Source organism: Plectropomus leopardus, chromosome 10 (assembly GCF_026936395.1).
Source record: "Plectropomus leopardus strain MGB_pleo_1.0 chromosome 10, ASM2693639v1, whole genome shotgun sequence".
NCBI lineage: Eukaryota > Metazoa > Chordata > Actinopteri > Perciformes > Serranidae > Plectropomus > Plectropomus leopardus.
The window spans coordinates 26,323,557-26,347,662 of NC_142185.1; the positions used below are offsets into that span (position 1 = coordinate 26,323,557).

The following is a 24,106-nucleotide window of genomic DNA, read 5'->3' on the forward strand; positions in this document are numbered from 1 at the left end:
GGTCTCCCCCGCCCTGCAAGGCCTGCTGGGAGAGTCTCTTGGCAGGCAGAGTGTTGTGTATGCTGGAAGATATCGCTGAAGTCAAGAACAGGAAGCAGAGATAGAGCAGCGTATTCTCTGACACACTTTTTGGACCTGTGGCTGTTGGAAGTTCCTCTTCTGTCCGTAAGCGAAGGTCCCTCTCATGGGCAAAGTGAAGAGCAAGTCTGGGCCCTTGGCTCGGAGGCCGGACAACTCGGCTTTCAAGCAGCAGAGGCTACCTGCCTGGTCTCCTATGCTAACAGCTAACACTGTGCTGCCCTTCTTCTACATTATGGCTCTGATATGCATGCTGCTGGGAGTGTGGCTGCTTCTGACAGTGCAGAGCACACAGGAAATAAAGGTGAGTGTGACTTTCTGAAATTTGCACTTGTTTTTTTTCGTATTTTTATATTTAATATGTGGAAATATTGTAGTAAAATACACAATTTATGCATATATATGTGGTAGTCAGAGGGACAGAGAAAGAGAGGAAGAGACCATATGCCCTCGTGTGCAATAAAAAAGGGAGTGACAAAGAGAGGAAAGATCCAAGGTTACGTTTGAGTGAGATAAACAGGAACAGTGTAGTCGCAATTTATTTTAATCACTAATGATCCCTCTCCTGTCTTTCAGCTGGACTACACAGAGGCCGGGACGTGTAATATATGTTTTGAAAAGCGTAAAAATGTGAGCAATGCAGCACAGTCCTGCAGCTGCACAGTGGTGTTTAACATCGAGAAAGCATTCAAGGTAACAGTCTATAAGTTTGACAGCACAGTGTGATAAAACGGTCTCAACTTGAGGTCCACTTAGAAGCTTTTTCTTGAAGTAATGCAAGTATGGTTTAAAGCTCTGAAAAGGCTTGTAAGTGGACCTTGAGTTTAGAGTCAATATATTTTGAGGTCATTCATTTCACACTCAACATGCCTTTTTTCCCACTGTGTTCATTTCTGGTCCACGTGGTTAAAGTCAGTCAAAGACAGAATTCAGTTTAGCAAGCACACTTCTGCTGATAAAGTGTATCCTGCTGCTGTTTAAGGGAGACGTCTTTTTCTACTACGGCCTCCGAAACTTCCATCAGAACCTCCGCAGATACATGGACTCCAGAGATGATGGACAGATGGTCGGCAGGAAGAGAAACTTAAAGGTAAGCTCCACAATATTTCTTATTCATTATTTATCACAAAAACACAGGAGGAGACTCTATTCAATGGTTTGAACAACTAACACTCTTGAATAGTACAGCAAGATATTTTATACAGTCCAGTTAATTTCACATTTGAAACACAAATTAAGATGGTAATAAATGAAGTTTAATTTGTCAAATATCCGCCATGTAACAAACTGTCTAAATACTAAAGTGCAGACACTGTATTTCAATGCCATGATCATGTCACATCTGTTATATTGTCTTATTAGCTGGGCACAAACCTCAAGTACAACACTGGACCCTGTAAGTTTAGTTCATTTAAAAAGGGACAGTGCAAATGAATCAATACGCAAGGTATAAAAATGCCAGAATTAATCAGGAAGGTATTTTTCATCTGTAATCCCTTGGCCCAGGTGTTACACACAGCTTCCCAAAACACAGCAAAGCAAAAGAAAGAAGAAAAAGGGCGTACAGTTTAAAAAAACTTCTTTAAACACATCAGCAAGAGAAAAAAAATAAGACAAACAAAAGAGCAAGACATGCACTTTCACGACTGGAAAAGAATATAAACTCTCTGACGGATCAGGCTGAGTTGCTAAAATAACTTTTCTGCAACACTATTAGTACAATCTCTTTTTATTGACCCCCCCGAGAAACGGTTAGTTCTTCTGCTGATGTTGGCTACAAGTGGTGGTGGAGCTAAGTCATGGGTGACTTTATATACCAAGCACAAGTTCACATATTTTATTAGGTCATTCCAACTTAATAAGCTTTTTTTATTTTTTAGAATTGGACAGTGATGGAGGTGCTTTCATTTGTTTATCAAGTTTACAGTCAGTATATAACCAGGCTCTTAAGGTTCTTGACAGGAAGCCAAATACTCATCACCACTGTCACTGTTTAGAGACACATTTTTTTTTCTGCGCTCATCAAATTCACGGATGCTTGTATTGTTTATAAGGTTCTGCACGGCTGTACTCCTCCCCTCTTTGGTGCTTCTATAAATCAGAAAACGACTGACGATAGACACACTAGATTTGTTGCAAGAGGGGATTGTGCAATACCTATGAGGATGTCTGCCTTTGGACAGTCAGTTTTTTTTAGTGAGAGCAGCTCATACATGGAACAGTCTGCCAACAGTTATCAGTGACTGTGACACATATTATTCATTTAAAAATAACATAAAATCATGGCTAAAAGGCAATCGAGTATGTGACCATACTCTGTAACATATTTAAAATCTGAAGTGTGCTTTGTTTTTATATTTTATGTATTGTTGTCCCTGTTTTTACATATTTTATGTGTTCTTATGAAGTGTACTCTGTCTTATTTACAGTGCTGTTTTTCCTGTTTTAATGTATTATATGTGTTTTTCTGTAGTTGTCATCACACCTGCAGGGACAACTAAAAATTAGCCAAGCTGGCTAAACTGGCACATTTACAGAAATGTCCATTAATGTGCACTGTCCCTGCAATCAAACTGTATAAATAAAATAAAAATAAATGGAATAAAAAACATAATTTTGTCTAAAATGAATGATATACAAGCTTAAGAAAATACCCAAATAAACCACAAGGACCTTAAAATATGAACTGAAGTACAATACATGATTAAATGTACTTAGAACACTTCTGCTTTGATGCTTATTTTTTAATTGTTAAATAATCTGAGTTTCACCAGTAACCTTGTATCCTCACTAGAACCCGAGTAAGTACTGTGAGCCATTTACAAAGGACAAAAATGGACTCCCCATTGCACCCTGTGGTGCTGTGGCCAACAGCATGTTCAATGGTAAGTTACACACGACACGCACATCAATATAACATCCATCCTCCACTTTATTTCCACTCTCATCGGCTTCCAAAAGGATAAAGTTTGTATTTTTCAACCCTATTTTTCCATGTTTTTGTGTGTAAGTCACTAATGGAGACAACGATTTTTGAAAGTGGTCTAGTGTTTGAGTGAGAGCGCTGCAGCCGCCAAACAGGCTGCAATGTCACCTCTTGGGGCAGGTTCTCACTGTCAGAGTGCAGCCGTGAGAAATGCTTGTTTTTGCCGCTGACTGGCTCAGATTATTTTGTTATTTTTAAGTGTCTGACATTATGGAAAGGAGCCCACAGAAGTTAAAGTAAGATCCTTTTTATTTCACCAGAAACTCTAAATCAACATAGCCAGTTCCACCAGACTTTAATTTAAATAATTAATTTCATTTTAGCGTGTAAGAAGCCAGCATATGTTCACATCTAACTTTGTGAATTAAGGATTTATTTCAACCAAACCAAAGTTTGCAATTTTTGAAAAAGAGGAAAGATGAACCAAGATGTATGTGTTTGTGTTTTATGATGATAAAATTACTATTTATTTGAATAGTCTGTTGAGTTTGGCGACAGTGAATTCGGGGCTGGTTCTGGTTTAATTAAAAGCATCATAGTCTTTAACAATAAGGTTTGTCACTCTAGGGATCCGTTCCATAATGTTGACACTAACAATAACAATCTGAGCCTGTCAGTCGCTGTCATTCTCAATACTGGAACATTTTCAAAAACTGTTATTCCCATTAGTGACTTAGACACAAAAACATGGAAAAAAAAGGGCTCCAGGTTGGAAAATACCACACTTACTCTGTAACTCCAATTTGTTCTGCCAGACTCCTTCACTTTTACGTATGTTGGCCCCAGTGGTCCTCGAGTTCAGGTCCCTCTGTTACGGAGGGGCATCACCTGGTACACGGACAAAAATGTCAAGTACCGCAACCCAAACAATGACAACATGACGCTGGCTCAAGTTTTTGAAGGTAAACAAAGGATTTAGCCTTTGATCAAACACAAAATCAGTATCAAATTTGTGTCATTCATCGTGTCTGATATGTGATCACACCACAGGCACAGCAAAGCCCCTGTACTGGCAGAAGCCTGTATATAAGCTGGATCCCATCGACCCGACAAACAACGGCTTTATCAATGACGACCTGATCGTATGGATGAGAGAGGCAGCCTTCCCCAACTTCAAGAAGCTCTACGGGGTTTTATACCGAACCAGAAAGCCGTTTACTAAAGGTCTGCCAGCTGGGAACTACAGCATCGACATTTCCTACAGTATCCTTTCACTGCTGACAGAGACGTGTCTGTCATGGGAACTTTGGCGTGGGTTAAAGTACGTTACACTGGTCCCATTGTGTGCATGTGTTTCCTTTGTCATATCTGCTGTTACAGTTTAACACAAGCATTTGGACAGGGACTATTTTAGGACTACAGATCGGCTATTTTCCATGGAGCTCCTCTTTGTGATCACCTATTTTCAGCCTTGACCTCTGCCTTCCCAGACTTCCCTGTGCAGTACTTCCGAGGCAGAAAGGAAGTGGTGCTGACCACGCTGACCTGGTTTGGAGGTCAGAACCACTTCCTGCCCGTTGCTTACCTCGTAACCAGCTGCCTGATCCTACTGATAGCCATCGCCCTCACGGTGGCGTGGTGCAAGTTTGGGAAGAATGGGAAGAACATGGAGGAATGAAGGGGTAAGACGTGCACCAGGAATATGAGGAGTGAAAAACTCGTGAAAATTGTCATGCTGATTAGGAGACAAGAAATCTGAAACGACAAGAACACTGATGCACGCAGATGAAGGATAAGGATAATGCTTTTTAAAAGAAAGTTAATTTGGTACAAAACCACAACAGCATGTGCTGAAAACCAATGACGAAGATGAAGGTTTGACATCTGGAAAATTACTTTCCGTATCGGTTAAATGAGCCACATGTGTTAAAGCTTTTATTGTGATGTTCTTAACAACCCACTGAAAGAAAGGTGTGTTAGCACCGGCTTCAAACTTTCATTACGTGTTGATTTTACTTGATGAACCTTTTAAAAATACACACCATTCTGTCTTTGCACTGGTAATATTTATCAACAAACTTATATTTATTAAAATTATTGCATTAAGGATGAACTAAATTCCAGTCTCTATGGTGTTAAAGGAGCAGTGTAGGGGGATCTATTGGCAGAAGTGTTACAAAATGTTCGTTACTGTTTCACTAGTGTGCAATCATCTGAAAATAAGGATTGTGTTATTTGCTAGGTTACAAGTAGCCGTTTATATCTGCATACAGTCCTCTTTCAGGGAGTTTGCCCATTGACGTATAAAGAGAACTGGATACAGCGTTAGAGACAGGGCCCCGTTGATCTCTATGAAAGTTGCTCAGAGGTGCATGAAGCCAAAAAGTTTGACTTCTGGGTACAAAATGACCCAGATCATCTGCATCGTGGGGCCCATGGAGCAAGAGCACTAGTGTTTCCTTCAACCACACATCCCGACCGCTCAGGCTCGCTCACACGAACAGTAAGAAAGTAACTCAACTTGTAGGACATAATTATTTAAATGAGGGCTGTTTAATTGTTAATACTGCAACTATCTGCTGATTTACAGATGTCTTGTAAAATTTAAGTCTGTGGAAAAAAAGTGTTTTGGGGGCATCCTGTGTCGGACCCAGCAGTTGTAATTTCGTGGTTTGGCCACTTCAGCCACTAACACCCGCTAATGTCTGCCTTTTGTAGGGGATATTCACTAGGTTTTTATCTGTAACCTCACCGCCATATCCCACTGACTCTTACGCACTGCTCCTTTAAGGCTTTATTTCATGTCTCAGCAGATACAAAGTCTAAAGACTATACTTTATATAATAACTCAAATAACATAAAAAACAGAATACCAGCTGTCAAACAAACTAAAGCTAATTCTCAAGCTCAAGTGTAATTTTGTGAATCACAGCACAACGAAGGTTAGCCGATGCTAAACTGAGCCTCGTTTTAATGTATTGTTCGTAGCATAAGAGTCCACAGACGTGCCGGCGGCTCTGTGAGGCTTCACTTGGCATGTTTACCATCATAGTATGTCAGCATAATAACATTTGCTGACATCAACCATTTGTACCGTCTCAGTTATGTCCTATTACATTTTGTTGTTCTGACAACAACTGAAGATTGTAATAAACTGTTTCTTTTAAAAACTCTTTATTTCTCTATATACAATCAGTGAGAGCCACATAAACACAATCCCTCTGTGACCAGGGAGCACCAAAACTCTGTTTGTACATCACCTTGGTTATTGAGCATAATCAAAGCATGATTGGTGGCACAGCTGTGTGAATAACACCTTCCCTCCTCCGAGGCGGGGTTGCTATTCTGTAAAGTTATAAAGCAGCTTGTTCCATTTTTCTCCATCTGCACTCCTGCCACAGAGCGTTTGGTCAGATTAGTACCACAGGTGGGACAGGAGAGGAATGCAGTCTAACTGGTGCTACAGACAACGACTGAACACATCTTATAATACAACTGTAAGCCGCATCAAAACCAGTCCAAAAAAACACACACGGGACTGAAATATTAAAACGGCTTAACACACGTACAGATGTTGATGCACAGATACAAAGAAGAAACACTCAAACACCCATTTCAACACGAGACAATCACCATGATGCACGATAAAATCTAAAAGTTCAGGACAAACACACACAGGAAACTCTATGAAATCATCAGCTGTAACAGATTAACCCCTCTACCTCTTTTCTCTGTACCTTTTATGCTAGGACATCAACTAACTAGGCCTTTAAAATGGTCTTTTCTACATTAAGACTGCTTTAATGATTATTTGGCTAAACTTGCGCTGTTGGCACGATTGTGAAAATTGGTTCTGTTGTGAATTAAGATTGCATAAACACAGAAAAAGGCAACATTTGGTCTTCAAGATAACAAAAAGTATTGACACTTTTTGAAGTTCATTGGATTGATCTTTCCGATCAGCCTTTTCAAGTTAACAAACAACATCTCTGACAGGGTTGATTAAAGGAAAACTACTTGTAGGAATAATTCACCCACAAAATGTCTTCGCTAATTAATCACCGTGTGTTATTTTGAATTTATGAAAGAAAAAAGAAAAAAAGCTTTTCTCGCGGAGAATCCAAAAACAGCTCACAGTCTTAATGATTTGAAGTATGATAATCCAAGTCTCATTTATCCAGTTATATGATCTGTACTTGCATTTTTGATTAAATGTTTTATTATAAAATGCCTCCTCAAAGTTCAACAGCACCCAGGCACATCGTTTTAAATTGTTACATTTTGGCAAAAAATGCATGTTTTGGAAGTACTGACCATACATTTAGATAAATGAGCCTTGTACCTTGCAGTTTTTTTCCAGTCACCGCAACTTTACAGCAAAATTGACCATTTAAAACTGGTAAAGTCTCATTTCATTGGGACAGTTTGTCTGTGGAAAACACCGAAGGCTCATGACAATAAGCTCCAAATCTAAGATGGCATCACAACTGTTATTGCAACTGTCACTTAAAAAAAACGCAAAAATAAACATTACAACAATGCATCGAATGTTTTAGAAAAACTGCAGGGAAAATTAGCATTTTAGGCTGCGACCATCCAAAAAACAGCCTGCAAAGTCCTTGAAGGACTGGATCCCTCTGCAGAAGATGTGTAAGACTTTGTAAACACGCTTTGATATAATTTTGCTGTTTTCAAATGTGGACCCCGTTTGTTTCAATTCATTATGAATGTTTGCCTTTTTTGGATTTTCCGTTCACATGCTAGAAAAGCTACATTTTCTTCACGAATTCAGTGCCACGAGGTGATTTATTGCTATACAAACGGTCATTCTGCGGGTGAAGTATTCCTGTAATGTCGGTGTCCACAACAGTGCAACTACACGTCTTTGTTGTGTAATCATTGAGGGTAGTGGTGGGCTATTTAAAAAAAAAAAGAAAAAAAAAAAGAGTTTCTCCTCATCAGCAGGATGTGAAAATAAAAATAAATATCAGTAAATCATCTGAGAGTTTGAACAGGTTTGCAATAATGGAATTACTAGAACTATACACAATTTCAAGTCATGCTTTTTAAACAAAGTAAGACAAAAACGTACCGTGGAAAACTAGAGTTTCTCTAGCGAGGAGGAATTTTTTTGACCGTCGATGTGGGGCACTTAACGCAACATGCAGTTAATTCAGTAAGAGAACCCTTTTAGATGTGATGACTTTAAATCATCAGGTACATTTCAGTTTGTAACAGAAGAAAAAAAAAATGAAATCACAGTTTCACAGAATACAAGAACTACTGAGGATCACAGAACAGGGACAAAGTCTTTAACAAATAGTAGTCAGCTTTCTCCTTTTCGTCCTCCCTCCGTCTCCGCCTCTCACACGTGACACAAACACATTCATCTTTGTGGTTTCAGTGATAGGACTGTAATGGCACTACACAAGCAGATTGTGGCCATGCAGAAACATTTAGGCAATACAGACATCTCCAGATGAATCTAAAGCTAAGGTAGTGTTCATTCAAGACTCGAGCCCGGGCTCCAGGGCTCGCTCGCAGGTTCAAACCTCCTCCGCCGTTAACGACCCTCCATCTGTGTCCGTCGGGTCGTGTTGGCAGTGAGGGGCAGATTAAGGCCATGTGCATCCAGACTCTTCAGCTCTTTCCCGTCGGCTTCTGAGTGCTACTCTGAGGTACCTGATAGGTCAGATCCTCAGTGGGCGTGACCTGTCCAGTGGCGTTCTTGGGCGTATCGTAAGCCGACCTCTCTGAATGGCTGCTGTCTGTCCGCGTGAGCAGGGAGGTCGCTCCGGCACCCATAAAACCGCACACTGCGGAGGGCTGGTTCAAAGTGGAGCCCCCTGATGGGTGGCAGCCCATATCAACCACGATGGGTGTGGCGTATTCGGATCCCGAGGCTGGTAAGGGTTCTGCGTAGGCGTGGTAGACATCGGGTGAGATGGGAGCGTCGTACAGGTCGGGGTCTGAGTATCCTGGGTCGGGCCCCTCATCGGGTTTAAATGTTGAGCGGGCACCTAATGTTGTGACGCCACTCACCAGCGGCTGAGCATACTCTGAAAAGAGAGTTCATAGCTCATAGGTTACCAGACGGCTGCGCTACAAAGCAACTTCAGTGGCTTCTTATGTTTAGTCTAAAGTCAGTCTTCTGCTACGAAGCTGGCTAGATCGCCATGGCAATTCATGCAACATGGTTAGCCTGGTCCGGACCTGTTTATGCTCAGAGTTTTGGCTTCAGTTGACTAAAAAGCGACTTTCACTAACCATTTCCTTTGAAAAAAGCGTCACTTTACAGTCAGTAGTCAATCTATGAGCAATACAGATTCGTAGCTGAAGGAATACCCTAAAAATCCACTTTATTCAACCCGTTGAGCCATAATTAGTAATGCCAATAAACAAAGCCGAGCAGTTACAGGAGCACAAACTGCTGAAGTTGCTTTCTTTGCCACAGCAGCATTTATCGGTGATGCAGAAAATCTGTGCTAGAATACTCTTTTATTTTATTCTCGAGGTTGTTCTTTCTCCCACTGAACATTTTTGACGCCTCACAAAGGAAACAGCAGATCAGTCTTTGACATCCCGAGCCAACAATTCAGTTTTCAGCATTGACATTTAGACAGGGAAAATAAGTTTTAACAAAAGGTCCATTTTTAGTGACCTAAAATGTGCTTTGTGGTGTACAGACAGACAAAATGCATTCAAAAAGCTACATTTACAAAATATCCGTGGCTATGTGGCCTAAACCTCCACAGGGGACCTTTAAAAGCAGCTGAAACCTCTACGTATCTCTTAAGAAACAACCTCTCTAACTGCAGTGAACCTGTAAGAACACTTTGTTACTTGAACACCTTGTTGAAGAGTTTTTACCTGCAGGTTCAGCATGTAGTCTGGGTACTGCACCTCTCCCCGTTAGCCGGCCCACTTCGCTGCTGCTGTACCGAACTGAATCCTCCGTCTCCACCATCTTGGAGGGCAACAGCTGCTTCATGCTTTTCCACCAGTCTGCAGCAGAAACACAGGGAGTCGCACCAGTAAACTCTCAGGAAACACACACAGAACTATCAGCCTGAGCTGCGGACAGATGACGCACCTGTGCGGTCCCAGTGAGGGAGATCGTACGTTCCCTCAGAGATCTTTTTCCTACGAGGACAGATATAAAGTCAAATTAAAGTTAACGAATGGATTTTTTGCTTTGCGTGATAATGAGAACACTTACCTGTTCCTCCAATGCCACGCACAAACCACAATCACGATGAGAGCAGTCAGAACCATGACCAAGACGGGCACCAGGACTGCAGCCAGCACCATGTCTAAGAGCACGAATGTGACGATAAACATCACCATAAAATATGTTAATTGGAAATCTAACAAGGTTTTTTTTTTTAACCCTTTACCATCCTGCTCAACTATTTGGTAGAGCACATTTTGAGTCACTATATTTTAATGAAAAATCAACCTGATTGAGCCATCTCTACCATTCAGTTTAGGTATGCAATGCTAAAAAAATCCTCTAGATGTCGCTGCGTATTTAAACAGTCTGCCTTTTCAGTTCGCCTCCTACAGGAAGTAGGAAAACATGCTCTACCAAAAGTTCGTTTCAGTCTTTAATGGTAAAGCTAGTGAAGCTAAGCTAATGAAATTAGAATTGATTATTTACTTACATATAATACACATAATAATTATGTAAGTACGATTTGTTTTTACTGTCAAAAGCAATGCTTTACCAAACTGTTGAGTTGATCTTTTTCTGTAAAGGTAGCGATGCTAAGATAATACATTTTTATTACATAAAAAAGGATGAATTTTCATTGTTATCAGTACCATGTTATTAATGTGAATCCATTATATATTTGATGGAAAAGAATGTATTAGTATGACTGGTATGATCACAGTTTAGTAGTATAAATTAGTATAAGTAGTAGTATGAATAAATATCTGGAATAAATATGTGGAAATAATATCATTTCTGTAATAATTCTAATTCATTGGACACAAATTGATATATGTTGGCATACTAACATATTACAAGCATTGTAACAGTACATTATTTGTTATTTTGTTTTTTTGTTTGTTTTGTTTTACAATCACCATGAACAGACATCGAAACCATTTGGTAGAGACTGATATTTAAAAAAAAACAACCCATGGGGTCTGTTTAAAAAAAATAAACATTGATTTTTGTTATTAATGAAAAATTTAAAACATTTTCCATTGTTTTTGTCTTAGTGAGGACTTTTCGTGGCGCACCTTTGCTGGTGTGAGGAGGCATAGTGGTGTTTCTGATGTCCGGCGTGTGTGTGGTTTGGCCGAGGTGAGGCGGGCGTTTTGTGCCCGCTGTAGGTGAAGTATGAGGAGAGGGTTGTGGCATCCTCATCCTCGGCCTCGCTGTCAAAAGAAAATTCAGGGAAAAGAAGAAATTTACAAAAGATTGGAAACTTACACCTTTCTTTTAACTGTTTCTGTACAAATCAACCACCTCTACGTACCTGCGGATATTTGGCAGCCAAGCAGCTCCAACTTGAGCGCGATTCTCTGGTGCCATAGGGTCGGATTTATTCTTATGAACCGAGCCTCGATCGGAGGAATTAAATTATTCCTCACCTCATGCAGGTAGTTGATGTTGCCTTGAAAAATCTACCATAAAATGAGAGCTCTTATTATTCCCACAGATTTAAACCAAACTTCTAGAAGTAGCAGTAGTTAAGAAAAAATGCCCAAAACAACTCTTGTTTCAGACTGAACAAATGCACAATAAGCCTTAAGCTGATTATTTTTCAACTTGACGAGCTAATAACTACTTTCCTGCACACAATGAGCAGCTGTGAGGATCCTTGCAGAGAGCGTCTCGCAGACAGCAGCTCCATCCCAACAGCCCCGCCACTAAATCCATATCCATTCATTATTAATGCCCAAGTGTCCTGGCTCATCTACCACAGCACTTAACTCAAACCACTGACTGCTATCATTTCCTCCCATAAACATCTCTCAGTCAATACCAGTTGCTATGGCAACAGTCCAAGTATGTGCGCCTGCAGCTTTCTAAAGTGACATTTTTGTCCATTTGCACTAATTTAAAGGAAAAAACAAACTAAAAGCCCATGACGTAATCACTGAGCAGATAGAGTTTATTGATTTAGTGATGGATTACCTTGTCTTGTGTAGAATTTGCTTCCCTGTAGATGTGCCACTGCTGCCCGTTGTTACTGTACAGGACCCGGTATGCTGACACATAGTACTGGTATTCTCTTACAGTGGAGCCAGTGGTGATGATGCCTAGATGACCAGACGGCAGGAACAAGACGATGATGTACGGTTCACTTCAATTACAGTTTAAACACATCTTGCTACTCTGTGAGGCTGCACTTAAGCACAGCGCAAAATGCTTATGTCAGCATGCTAACATGCCGATGCAGCTGTAATGTTAACCGTGTTCATCATTTTAGTGTGTTAACATGTTAACATTGGGTGCATGGCACTAAACACAAAGCTGAGGATGATGGGAAGGCCTGTAATTTTGCAGGTTTTCGGTAAAAAAAAATGTTTTAAAATAATAATTTGACTCGATGATGGTAATAAAAACAGTCAGGGGATCGACTAAGTAATTATAAGTGACTGATCCAAAGTCCCGCCTCCTTCAGTAACTGCTGCTTGGTCAGACAATTTGTTTTTGTTTATTTAACCCATATTTAACTAAGTACCGTTGAGATCAATAATCTTTTTCAAGGGAAACCTGGCCAAAACAGCAGCACTAAAACCCATGGATAAAAAGATTTTAAAAAATAAATAAATTAAAATAATAATAATAAATAAAATAGAATAAATGGCAAATAAAAGGTCAATGAAAGGATAACAGCAAAAAGTATAATATTAGATAAAAATGTTAAAAATAAAATGATGAACCATCTAGTAAAACAGTTAAACACACTAAAATTTATAAATAAATGGTCAATAAATAAAGAAAGAGGCAAAGCCAGACTAAAAAGGTACTTTATGGTACTTGTCATTGTACCTACATACAATGATAAGTTGTACAACTTGCTCTGAGCTTGAGGAGAAGTCAGGGAATCACAACAGTCATAAAGATTCTTCCTCTGGGCACCATAGATGTTATTATTTTTTTATAGCAATCGATCCAATAGCTGCTGAGATGCATAGAGCCATATTGCTAACACAACTCAAACTCATCACTTTCAGTAAAACTAATTTTTCGTGGTTTACAGTCAAATTAAAAGGTTGTTTCTGTAAGTGTGTGTTTGTATATGACTGTGTGTAGTTGTGTACCTGTGATCCTCTTCTCCCTCTTGAGATCGATCTGCAGCCACTGATGCTGGTCACTCTGGGCGGACGCCCAGGGCAGCCCCACCTTCTTCAGCCGCGCTCCTGATGGCGCCCACACACTGTGCTGACCGATAATGTTGTTCCACTCCCACACAGACGAAGCAGACAGCTGAGTGTCCGCAACACCACCCGACTCTAAACCCAGCGTCCCGTAACAGCCTGCAAACACAGAGACGCCAGCATTAATAACTACATAAAATGTTTTGGATTTTAAGTCAGATGATAACAGCAGTGAAGTCTGAACTGTGAGCATGTGTAAAAAAATAAAATAAAACAGCAGCTAATCCACTCCAGATTTTGTGCTGCAGACTAATAAAAATTACAGACATTGCAGCAAGATTTACGCTCATTAAATTACAGAAGCTGATGGTAATAATTAGATTTACAAACTACTACAGCTCTTATGATGCTTCAGAAAACACAGAAACTCACCGTTGGTCTTGAAGGTGAAGAGGCTGTTGGACAAAGTTCCTCTGAGGAGAGAAGTGCAGGATTAGAGGAACACAGGCTGGAATTGTTTTGACCAATAATCACTGCAAAATGCATACATTTAATGTCATTTTAAAGAAATAAGCAATTAACCCTTTAACACCTGGATCGTCATCAGTTTTCTTGTGCTGCATTCAGACGTCTTTTAACAGCATTTATACCTCTGAAACCTGAGAAAAAATGCTGATTTCTTTACAAAAAAATAAGAAACATGGTAAAAAACTAATGAGCAACTTAACAAGAAATGTTGTGCAAACTGGGGAGGAAAAAAAAGGAAAAGGTGAAATGGAAATTATCTGAAAATGGAGGTCGATTATTGGATACTGTCCAAAAAAAGAGGATAAAATGTCCATAAAACCATATTTATATTTCTCTTAATTAAAGATTTAAAATGATGTTACAGAAATGTTAGGAACATTTTTAAGCATTTCATTGAGGTCATTTTCTTGTTTTTTTGGTTGTATATTTGTTTTTTTTGTTTGTTTGTTTTTTAAACTGTTTTCTTTGTCTTATTTTCAGTTTATTTTATTTCCTAACTTTTCTACTTATGTCTTGCTAATTTTGGGCCATTTCTTGCTTGTTGCCTTCTTCCCATGTTTTTGAAGGAAATCAACTCAATGTCATCTTTCAAAGGAAAAAAAAACAGGTATTTTTATAATCTGATAATTTCAACCTTTTCTTGCACTGTTGGCTTTTTAAAACGATGTTTGAAATGGATCTGATGGTCTTACCCAGTGGAAGTGACGTTGTTAGCCAGTGTGCCCTCGTAGTGAGGGATGCCTTTGCTGCTGACCACGCTGATCCTCCCGCCCAACGCGTTGGACACCACACCTGCATGGACCGCGGCCACACACACGGGAGAGGACTGCAGGATGAAAAAAAAGATGAGATTAAAGTAAACTGGTTATGCACTTTCCCATTTCCATCACAAAAATGTTGATAATTAAACGTAATCCAACCCTTCTGATGAACTGTGAAGATTAGGCATATTAGACTGACAACAGATATTAAGAGAAGGCTTTTTTTAAAACACTAAACACTATTTGCACAGCCACAGAGTTGGTGGTAGTGATGCTTAATATGGCTGGTGCTCTGGCTGGGTGATAACGTGTTTTGTTTTGTTTTTTTGTTGTTTTTTTTGTACATCTATAGCTTCTGGTGAGGTTTAGGAATTAGGCAATTAGGAGTTCTATAAAATAAAATAAAATCTCTAACAAAATCCTCTATATAGAGCGATTTATCAAATTAAACAAGTTAGCCTTTTTTAAGTAAAATTAATTTTTTACATGAATAAATGTAATTTACATTTATGTTATTTCTAAACCTCTCTGTTAATGAAAGGGCATGCCTCCCTTTTAGTGTGGCGAGCTGGAGAGCATTTTTTTTTTACCACTGTAAAACTGTTATTTTTTTAAAAGGCTAAATGCCAGCAAATAAGAACTGAATCACAATATTTTTTTAGATGAAAACATATTGTGAATTTAGGAAATAGTTACATCTTTTTTCGCTAAAACTGACTTTTGGATTACAGGAGTCAGAAACAATCCTGCACAGCCATTAATGGAATTTAAATCTACAAATAGTACAATAGTAATAATATAAGTGTAGCCTAATCTTTATCTCCAGCTGTGCAGAAACACAGGGTATAAACAGGATTAACAGATATAAAAAAAAAAAACTTTTCAGTACAGCCTGAGCTGGAATGGATAGATATTAGTTTTTACAGAAATTAATTATATACCATACAGCAATCATCAGACAAAAAACAACTATAAAAACACAGACAACAACCAAAACACATAAGAATTATACTGGTACCATACTGTTTGATACTGTTGTGATCTAGAAGTGTTTGCAGGTAAGTTTGTGCAGGCACAGACAGTCCTGTCTTACAGTGTGAACACAGCGAGCAGGATCTTAACCTTCAGACTGTGTTCTGTGACTGATGAGTCAGCATGATGTCACGGCGCTGCAGAGAGGATACCGAGGGGCACTGACGGTAATGATTCACTGCTGGCTGCATTCCTATCCAAACCTGCTGCCATATCACAGAGACAGGGACAAAAAAAACCCAATTCCTCTCCGGTCACGAGCTGCTTCCAGGGAGCAGCTGGTTGAGTGAGGTGGAATTTTATTACTGGAAAAGACCCACACTGGAATTCACAGCTGACAAGATTGTGGGAAAACTCTGGCGACCCACAGAGTGACGAGCACATATATTCACACACACTCACACGCCGCTCACGGCAGTCAAAATGCTGCCACAAGCAATCAACACTTGCCCCTGTGACTCTTAAACTTCCCAAAAACACACACACCACATCCTAAAGAGCGCCATACCAAACCGCTAACACAAACACAAAGCTTTGCTCCAAAACCGCCGCACCCTGCCTCCAACAGAGGAAACCACACATGAAACACACACACACATAGACATGTGATATGTAGCGTGTAGAAATATAGAAACCAGCACATGGATCACTGTAAGAAACTGTAGATTTTAAAGGGATGGTTTAAATTTTTCTGAGTGGGGCTGTAGAATATTAATAATGTTATTTATAATAATCATGTTATTTATAGAGCACTTTTCATGGTACTCAGAGACACATACGACCCTACTTCAAAAATCCCAAATTATCCCGGTAAAGTCCCTCTTCAGACATGTTTAAAAACTTTATGCAGCAGTGCATGTAGATGCAGTAGCCTCTAACTCTTCAAATCCGTGCTACTTTTTTTGCTATATTTTTCTATTTTCTCAACTCCATGGCCCCTTCTGCTGACGCTGACTTTTCTGCTATGGAGAAGCATTTATAAACATAAGGAAAAGTTGTGTTTGTTAGGACTGAATGCAGCAGATAATGAGAGGATCTCCACTAATGGCATACGCTGACCGGCTAGTCAGACCAGAGAAACGGAACCGAAAGTGCCGGAAGAAGCGAGGAAGGAGAGCCGGCATCAGGGCGAGGCTGACTCGACTTGGACTGGGAGCTGTTCCTCTACCAAGCTGGCTAATGTCCAGTCGCAGGAGAATTAGGTGGATGAGATGTGACTGAGGCTCACTCAGCAAAGGGAGATCAAAGATTACTCTGCATACATCTTCACAGCGACATGGTTAACCCCTAACATCCTGGCTCAAGCTGTTACAATGGATAGACAGACCTTGTTGGGAGCCATAAGGACACAATACTGGTGCAAATTCAAAACATGCACTGCAGGTATTGAATGATGCCACCAGCAGCAACATGCCCAAAGAACCAGATGGAAATTTTAGAGTAGCGGCTGCTTTTAATCAACTCATCCTTCAACTCCAAAGATACAGCGGGATCAAGGACAAACATAATTTTGTTTTTTAAACGTTGTTTAAAAAATGACTAATAAATCTACCTTATTCTAATATTGAATTCAACATTGTTTTCCCACATAATAGTTGAAAAAATACTATTTATCCTTCACTGAGAAGTTCATAATAATTAAGTTTTGCTTTCTTCTTTCTGCAGCTGCTCGGCTGACAGGTGACAGCGGTGAGCATGAAGACGCTCTGCAGAGAGCCTGTGTTACTTTGAACGGGGGCGTGCCAGAGTAATTAAGAGAAATGATGGGGACCAGGGCAGCGGATGAGATGTTTCAGACAGATGGTGGAGTTTTTTCTGCTGTTTCCGATTAAGTTTTTGTGTCAAGTTAATGTTTATTGTCCACAAACTGTCAACTGAGGACTGACGCTGTCGTGTTGGACCACAGAGAGCGAGCTGACCGGGAGACGGTGCTGGGACAGCGGGACTACAGGTAGGCTAACATCCCTCACCTTTAGCCTGTCAGCTAACGCTCACTCTCAAGTCCTAAACTTTGTGTTTCGAGTCCTAAGCAAGTCGTAATGCGCTCTTCAATAACGCACTGATATTTTAGATTTATAAAAAAACCCACAATGTTCTTTAAAAGTTAACTTATTTTGTAAAACATTTTTTATTTACTTAGCCGTTAAGCTGACGTTAGCTAAGCATTAGCTTGCTAACATTGTTATGCTACCTTCATATGCTCCTCGGAAACATCGTATTTACGAGTGACAACGTAACGTTAGTTCTTCATGCTGTCAGATTGGTTCAAACAAAGTGTATTGAGGGAATTAATTGTCAACTTGCTGAGAGTCAATATCTTCAACATCAGCTGATTCGGGCAATGAATTCATTTTATGGCAGGTATCAAGTTTTTTCAAGTCAAAAGGCCAAGTGAAGTCAGGAGTCACTGGTGTTTAAGTCGACTTGCAAGTCTTTTTTCATTTTGTCAAGTCAAAGTTAAAAATGTTTAAAATCTGACTCAAGTCCACACATCTGATTAGTGACGTACCTAATCTAGCTTGCGTGGCATACTTTTGAATCACATTTTCAAATCACACCCCCTTAGTTGAGCGATGTGAAAATACCTCTCTGATGACAAACTTTTCAAAGATACAAGTCATAGGTCAAGATCTGAAAAATGGATTTTTCCAAAAACAGTCTGGGTGGAGCAGACTGACCCTGCACTGTCACCATCATTTAACAGCCTGGTGACACACACACCTCAAACTCAGGCATGAATGAATCGCTTGCACAAACCCGAGGCACGCTCAGATGTTTTCTCCAGCTTCTCCCTCACACTGACTCACTCTCCAGCTTTTCGTCTCACACACTCAACACACAGCTCTGCTCCACGGCCTGTTGCAGCTGGACTGGATTAGAGGCTTATTATTTTCGGCCAAACTATTATCTCACCTCTCTTTCACCCGCTGACCCTGCCCCTCCTCTGTTCCTGTGGGGCACCTCACTCCCTGAAGCACACCCCAACGCTCCTCCCTGTCCTCCCATCAGCCAGAAGCGACACCCCTCCCTCCCTCAACAAACCCCGAGCTCCGAGCATGAAGTCATCAGCCAGAGACTCGGCGCCCATGACCTCACACGCAGCGGGGGTGCTGTGAGGTCATCAGTCCAGGACTTGCATACCACAGGGCAGGGGCCCGTTTACACAAGGAAGAAAAATAGGAGTCAAACGGAAAGATGTGCGGCACAGTAACGGATGGCGTGAAAACATGAGTAAGCAGATGCTGATGGTCTGCTGGATCCTGTGGGGAAAAATGACCAAACAGCAGGAGACCACAGGACGCCACGACTCGTCTGGAAATGTGACGCTGAGGACGCCACAAAGAGAAAAATATGCATGCTGTACAGCGGTCAACCGATATGGGTTTTTCAGGGACAATATCGGTTTAGTAGTTAATGAGACCGATAACCGATATTTGGAACATATGCATTTACAATAAAAATGAAAACGTTTCAGTCAGTATTTAGAATTTAACAAACTCTAACACAAAACTATGTTTAAATGCCTTTAGCAAATGTTTATCAAAACATTTCAACATCAAATACAGCAAGTTCCCAGCAACCTTTTTTTATGAAGTGCAAATTTAAATAAAAAATAAATCAATAACAATAGCTCCCTGGGGTTTTACAAAGTAAAAGTTCCTACCATGCTTTACTTTTTAATTATTTAATTTTTTCTGCGATCATTAAAAAAAATGCAGATACAGATTATCAGCAAAATGGCAAATATCGGCCCCAATAATCTGCCGGGCCGATAATCTGTCGGCCCCTAATGCTGTATGTGCTCACCTCTCTGTATCCTTTAGGGATAGTTCCAGAAATCTCCTCAGTCGATGTCAGGCAGCCTGCAGGACAGTATTTACTAAGAAGACAGAGACACAGTGAATGTATCGGACAGTTTGATCTCTGCACAAATATCCGAACAAAGCAAAACGTTATTTACCTGAACTCTGCCTCAGGGAAATCTGTGCCTTTGTCGAGGCAGGTGATTAAATCTGCAAAACGGAAACAAACAGTGAGAACTGGTTTCTCTGCACGCTCTCCTGCTAACACACCACCCTCTCTCTTTTTCTGTTTCAGGCCAGAAAACTACTGCCAACCTTCTCCAGGTAATTTATGTCTTTAATTATCTCGTGTTTTGGGTATTTAAAGTAATGAAGAGCAGTCATAAAAAATTGACCAAACTGTCCCTCTGAAGGATTTTACAGTTGTTTTGATAAAAATCTACTCCAAACTAAAAATAATATTAATTATTAATTGAACTGGTGACTATAAAATGTCACAAAATAGTAGGAAAAAAGCAGAACATTTTTAAATTTGACACACTTTAACCAGATAATGTTTGGCTTGTTTTTTTCTCTTTTACTATTTTTGCCTGAAAAAATCAATTTGATTATCAAAATAGCTGCTGATTATTTTTCTGTCGATCTATTAATCGACTAATCCTTTCAGCACTAACTATAATTTTTTGATAATCTGTGTACTGTTTTAATGATTTAATCAAAAATGTCAATCATTAGCTGATTCCAGGTTTTGGAAAGGAGGAGGATTTGAGGATTTGCTGCTTGTTTCAAATTAAATAAATTTAAATTAATTAGTTTAAGTTTTAAACAAATTAAAATAAAGACTTCCCCTTGAGCTTTCAGACCTTCTTGTTGGCATTTCATCATGTTAGATATTTGACAGACAGTAGTGAATCAGATCAAATAACATTTGTTATTTTCATTATAGATTCATCTGATTCATTGTTTGTTCTGTGACAGGAATTTTTCCCTGCATTTTACGATTTCCAAGAGCTGACGATGACATTTAAACTGACCATCAGCTGACGCTCGATGATATTCAGTTTTAGAGGAGGGTAAAGTGTGAGTGCTTGAGTGATGAGACACACCACATATGTCCGACAGGATGCTGTGGGCTGCTGGGAACTCTACTAAACCCCGCAGTGGTGGTCAGTCCCAGTGAGTCTCCACCACATTATCAAAAAACCCATTTATCTGGAAAACCAACTGTTGACTCACCCTGACAAATACCCCCCAACCACCGCAGGTCGCCACGGTGACTGATTTACTTAGCTGTGCAAACTGTACGCCCACGCTCGTCTGCACAATTGGTTACACGACAAACACGCATCAGTTCTTTGACAGGAAAAAAATAGTCCGGTCAAACTGACGGACTTGTTTGCCTTCCAGTGATTCAGTCGCACCGAGATGACCGCTTAGAATTATTACACACGCGCGTCACTGACCTCCTCTTCTTGTGGCTTCAATTATATGTTTATCTGAAAACGTTCCACATGACAAAGCAAAGCAGACTAAAATTACAATCACAGTCACAACAACAATCTTATTAAACAGAAAGTCTCATGGACTACAACATACTTGGGGTCAACTGATATTGGTTTTTCAGGGCTAATGCCGATACTGATTATTAGTCGTTAATGAGATCGATAATCGATATTTAGAACTGCTATTCATTTACAATAAAAATGAAAATCGTTGTCAATATTTAGAATTTGGAATATTAAAAACTCCAAAACAAACGTTGTTTCTAATGCCTTTAACAAATGTTTAATCAAAATTGAAATATCATATACAGAATTTCCCAGCAACTTTTTTTTTTAATAAAGTCAAGTGAAAATTTAAATTAAAAAAAAAGAATAAATAAAAATAGCTCCCTGAGGTTTTACGAAGTTAAAGTTCCTCCCATGCTAACACACTCTTTGCACTTTTTAATTAATTAATTTTATCAGAGATCATTCAAATAAAATGCCGATACAGTTGATCAGCAAAAATGCCAAATATTGGCCCCAATAACCGGCCGATAATCTGTCGACCCCTAAAACATACAGTAGCTACAGTATTCCTGCATCAGCTGGATTATACAATCAGTTATCGTTTGTTGATGAGAAAAAAGATGCTTGCTGGCTTATTCTTTGATTTGATTACATATGACATAAATATTTTATATATTCCCACTGTGTTTTATTCAGCAAAGGTCCTCTGAGGTTATTTGTGTAAACACTGATGGGTTACAGAGAAGTCTGGGGTTTTGTTTTTTAAGAGTGCATCTACTCATTGACAAGAGGCTTGTGACAGCACAAGATGTAAACATTAATGGAGCTGTAAAGTTGGCGAGCTCAGTGGTGCTAGATGAGCTGGCAGTAGATGCACGCTTGCGTGCGTAGTTAAGAAAGAAAATAGTTCCTACATGAAACTGCTCACAAAAAGGTCTGTGAATTATCTAGAGCAACCAGGTCACGATTTTTGAATAATATTAGACAGTGCTGCACACTCACTAGATGACAGATAGTTAAATTGGGACTCTTATTTAACCCCTGTTAACTCTTACACTGCTGTATGTAAAGCGTTTTGTGCACAAATTTATTGAAAAAGGGGGAAAAAATATAGCGAGGGAGGGCTGGTTGTTGCCAAGGTTGTTCTGTGAGGGTAAAATAGTTTTTATAGACTGATCTGATATGAGAGGTTGCACTTAAAGAATGTTTTATGATTCATTTATCAAAATTGATTTATTGTCTTTGTGCATAATAGATGTTAAACTGATAATACGTGTATTACAGTGAACTCTGAAGGCAGGAAAATGTGTTAAATGGAGGCAATTCAATTCAGATTTGAGCCGATAAGGAAATCTTTTTCGGTGCGACTTATGTTTTATGAGACCAAGACGTTAAATTGCCATCAGATTAACTCAAAATTGTGCTTCTTAACACACTTCTTCATTAATATATCACACTGGGGGAAATTTAGCAGCTTTAAACTGACAGAAATTGTTAATATATAACCACAAAATAATAGTATAACTCTCATTTACTCTCACTTCCTCTTTCCACTTGTTTCTGTTTCTCTCATGAGGTTTCATGCTGTCTTGTTTCTCGTCCATCCCTCTCTGCCATCTTTACCAGTCAGACTCCAATGAAAAAAGTCACAAATTAAAGCCAGAAACACAGTAACAACTAGAAGGGCACCACAGCCAAACGCCCTGTCTCGCAGTCTTAACAAAAGTGGAAAATTATTTATCACCCCTCGTCCTCTACTAATGCTGTACCTTTTTACCAAAGTTCATTAAAGTTTACCAATAGTTCTTCTATATTCTTGCTGACAAACAAACCAAACTGAAAACAACCCCCTTGCCTTACATGACAAAACAACAATTCACATTTATACAAAAACACCTCATTACAAAGCCAGACGTGTACGCAAACGCAAGGTTAAACAGCTGGTTTATCTCAGAGAGACACTAAACAGATGAGACACACAGAGGTGGAGTGAGCTGAAGTTACCTGTGTGTTGGGTGGTGGAGTAGGACAGGTAGAATCCACGTCCTCTGTGATGGGTCCCGCTCATGAACTGGACGGTGACCTGGTTGCCCGTGGACTCGATCAGCTCTTTGACCTTCAGACCCAAACCGCAGTACTTCACTGTTAAACGGCACGGGGTGAGACACAGCAGGAACAGGAGAAAGACGTTCTGGTTATTTACCCAAGCATATTTAGTCTAACATTTACAACAACAAACCTAATAAAACAAAATATTTAATTATTTTAGATACTGGTGTCAAAAGTAGTCTTGTTTAGTGGTTGAAGTAACTGGTCTAATGGTGGGGAGGCTGTGGCCCCGGCTCCTTCAGTCCGCATGTTATAGTATAGTATAGTATAGTATAGTATAGTATAGTATAGTATAGTATAGTATAGTATCTTTGGGCGAGACACTGAACCCAAAGTTGCTCTCGGTGGCTGTTCTATCAGTGTGTGAATGTCTAAAAACTGAGTAGCTTTTAGCGCCTTGTACGGTCTCCTCGGCCACTGGTGTGTGAATGTGTGTGTGAATAAGTGACTCATCATACAAAAGCGCTGTGAGTGGCTGGAAGACTAGTGCTATGCAAGTGCAAGTCCATTTAACATTTAATGTCAGGCAGGAGAAAATATATGAAATGTGTAAAGTAAAGACTTCATTAACCTTAAAAACACTGACCTTGAAAGGCCTTTTCTTAAGGAAACACAATTACATTTTTAACGGCATTTTCAAAGTAAGTATGATTGCTTTGTAGCGTGTCCAAGTCGCCACAGTGTAGAAAATTGTCGCCACAGTGTAGAAAAGCACGATGGGGCACAATCCCAAGACCACTATGGAGTCGACCTTTTGCATTATGTCTACTATTGTTTTTATTTTGGAAACGATGTCAAGACGACCCTCTCGCTTGCCTTCCTACTTTATCAGACATCGCTGTGCAGTTTAGAGGATGAGATTGCGTGCTGGGTGCAGATTTTTGAGGAGATAGGCGACGTTGAGAAATGCCTTTGCAACCCTTCTTGCTGTCTGCGAATTGCATTAAAAAACAGTCTGCTTATGTGTTTCGGTACAGTTGGTTTTGACACCTGATGAGAGCTACACATGAGACCACC

At 39.7% G+C, this 24,106-nt stretch overlaps 2 protein-coding genes across 5 annotated transcripts in view; one reads left to right on the plus strand and one right to left on the minus strand.

Moving 5' to 3' along the window:
- Positions 1 to 13,629, plus strand: cdc50c (Cdc50 family member C). Of its 4 annotated transcripts, XR_015777671.1 has the most exons (9): positions 2 to 382; positions 655 to 771; positions 1,061 to 1,168; positions 2,873 to 2,963; positions 3,820 to 3,966; positions 4,055 to 4,267; positions 4,495 to 4,686; positions 12,260 to 12,314; positions 13,442 to 13,629. XR_015777671.1 is itself a non-coding variant. In XM_088083422.1 (8 exons), the coding sequence occupies exons 1-7, from the start codon at positions 185 to 187 to the stop codon at positions 4,680 to 4,682; spliced, it is 1,062 nt and encodes a 353-aa protein (XP_087939548.1). In that variant the 5' UTR covers positions 1 to 184; the 3' UTR covers positions 4,683 to 4,686; positions 13,442 to 13,629. The 4 variants fall into 4 exon arrangements, 3 of the variants coding, with proteins under 3 accessions (XP_087939548.1, XP_087939547.1, XP_042350110.2); XM_088083422.1 differs by lacking the exon at positions 12,260 to 12,314 and having other exon boundaries at positions 1 to 382; XM_088083421.1 differs by lacking the exons at positions 12,260 to 12,314; positions 13,442 to 13,629 and adding an exon at positions 9,881 to 10,967.
- Positions 6,162 to 24,106, minus strand: part of dcbld2 (discoidin, CUB and LCCL domain containing 2) — a 23,229-nt gene continuing 5,284 nt past the window's right edge. Inside the window, exons 3-15 of the mRNA XM_042494175.2 lie at positions 22,985 to 23,122; positions 19,628 to 19,679; positions 19,474 to 19,546; positions 14,566 to 14,699; positions 13,778 to 13,818; positions 13,289 to 13,504; positions 12,156 to 12,280; positions 11,494 to 11,641; positions 11,255 to 11,392; positions 10,224 to 10,317; positions 10,098 to 10,147; positions 9,875 to 10,009; positions 6,162 to 9,063 (exon numbers count right to left, since the gene is read on the minus strand). Coding sequence (XP_042350109.1) covers positions 8,645 to 9,063; positions 9,875 to 10,009; positions 10,098 to 10,147; positions 10,224 to 10,317; positions 11,255 to 11,392; positions 11,494 to 11,641; positions 12,156 to 12,280; positions 13,289 to 13,504; positions 13,778 to 13,818; positions 14,566 to 14,699; positions 19,474 to 19,546; positions 19,628 to 19,679; positions 22,985 to 23,122 — 1,763 coding nt within the window. The 3' untranslated portion in view covers positions 6,162 to 8,644. The remainder of the gene's footprint in view (positions 9,064 to 9,874; positions 10,010 to 10,097; positions 10,148 to 10,223; positions 10,318 to 11,254; positions 11,393 to 11,493; positions 11,642 to 12,155; positions 12,281 to 13,288; positions 13,505 to 13,777; positions 13,819 to 14,565; positions 14,700 to 19,473; positions 19,547 to 19,627; positions 19,680 to 22,984; positions 23,123 to 24,106) is intronic.

What these genes read in the sequence shown, in the direction of transcription:
- cdc50c (XM_088083422.1), top strand. Translation starts at nt 185, where the DNA reads ATGGGCAAAGTGAAGAGCAAGTCTGGGCCCTTGGCTCGGAGGCCGGAC. An exon ending in GCTGGCTCAAGTTTTTGAAG is followed by an intron (nt 3,967 to 4,054) that starts GTAAACAAAGGA and finishes ATCACACCACAG; the next exon opens with GCACAGCAAAGCCCCTGTAC. An exon ending in CAGCATCGACATTTCCTACA is followed by an intron (nt 4,268 to 4,494) that starts GTATCCTTTCAC and finishes CTGCCTTCCCAG; the next exon opens with ACTTCCCTGTGCAGTACTTC.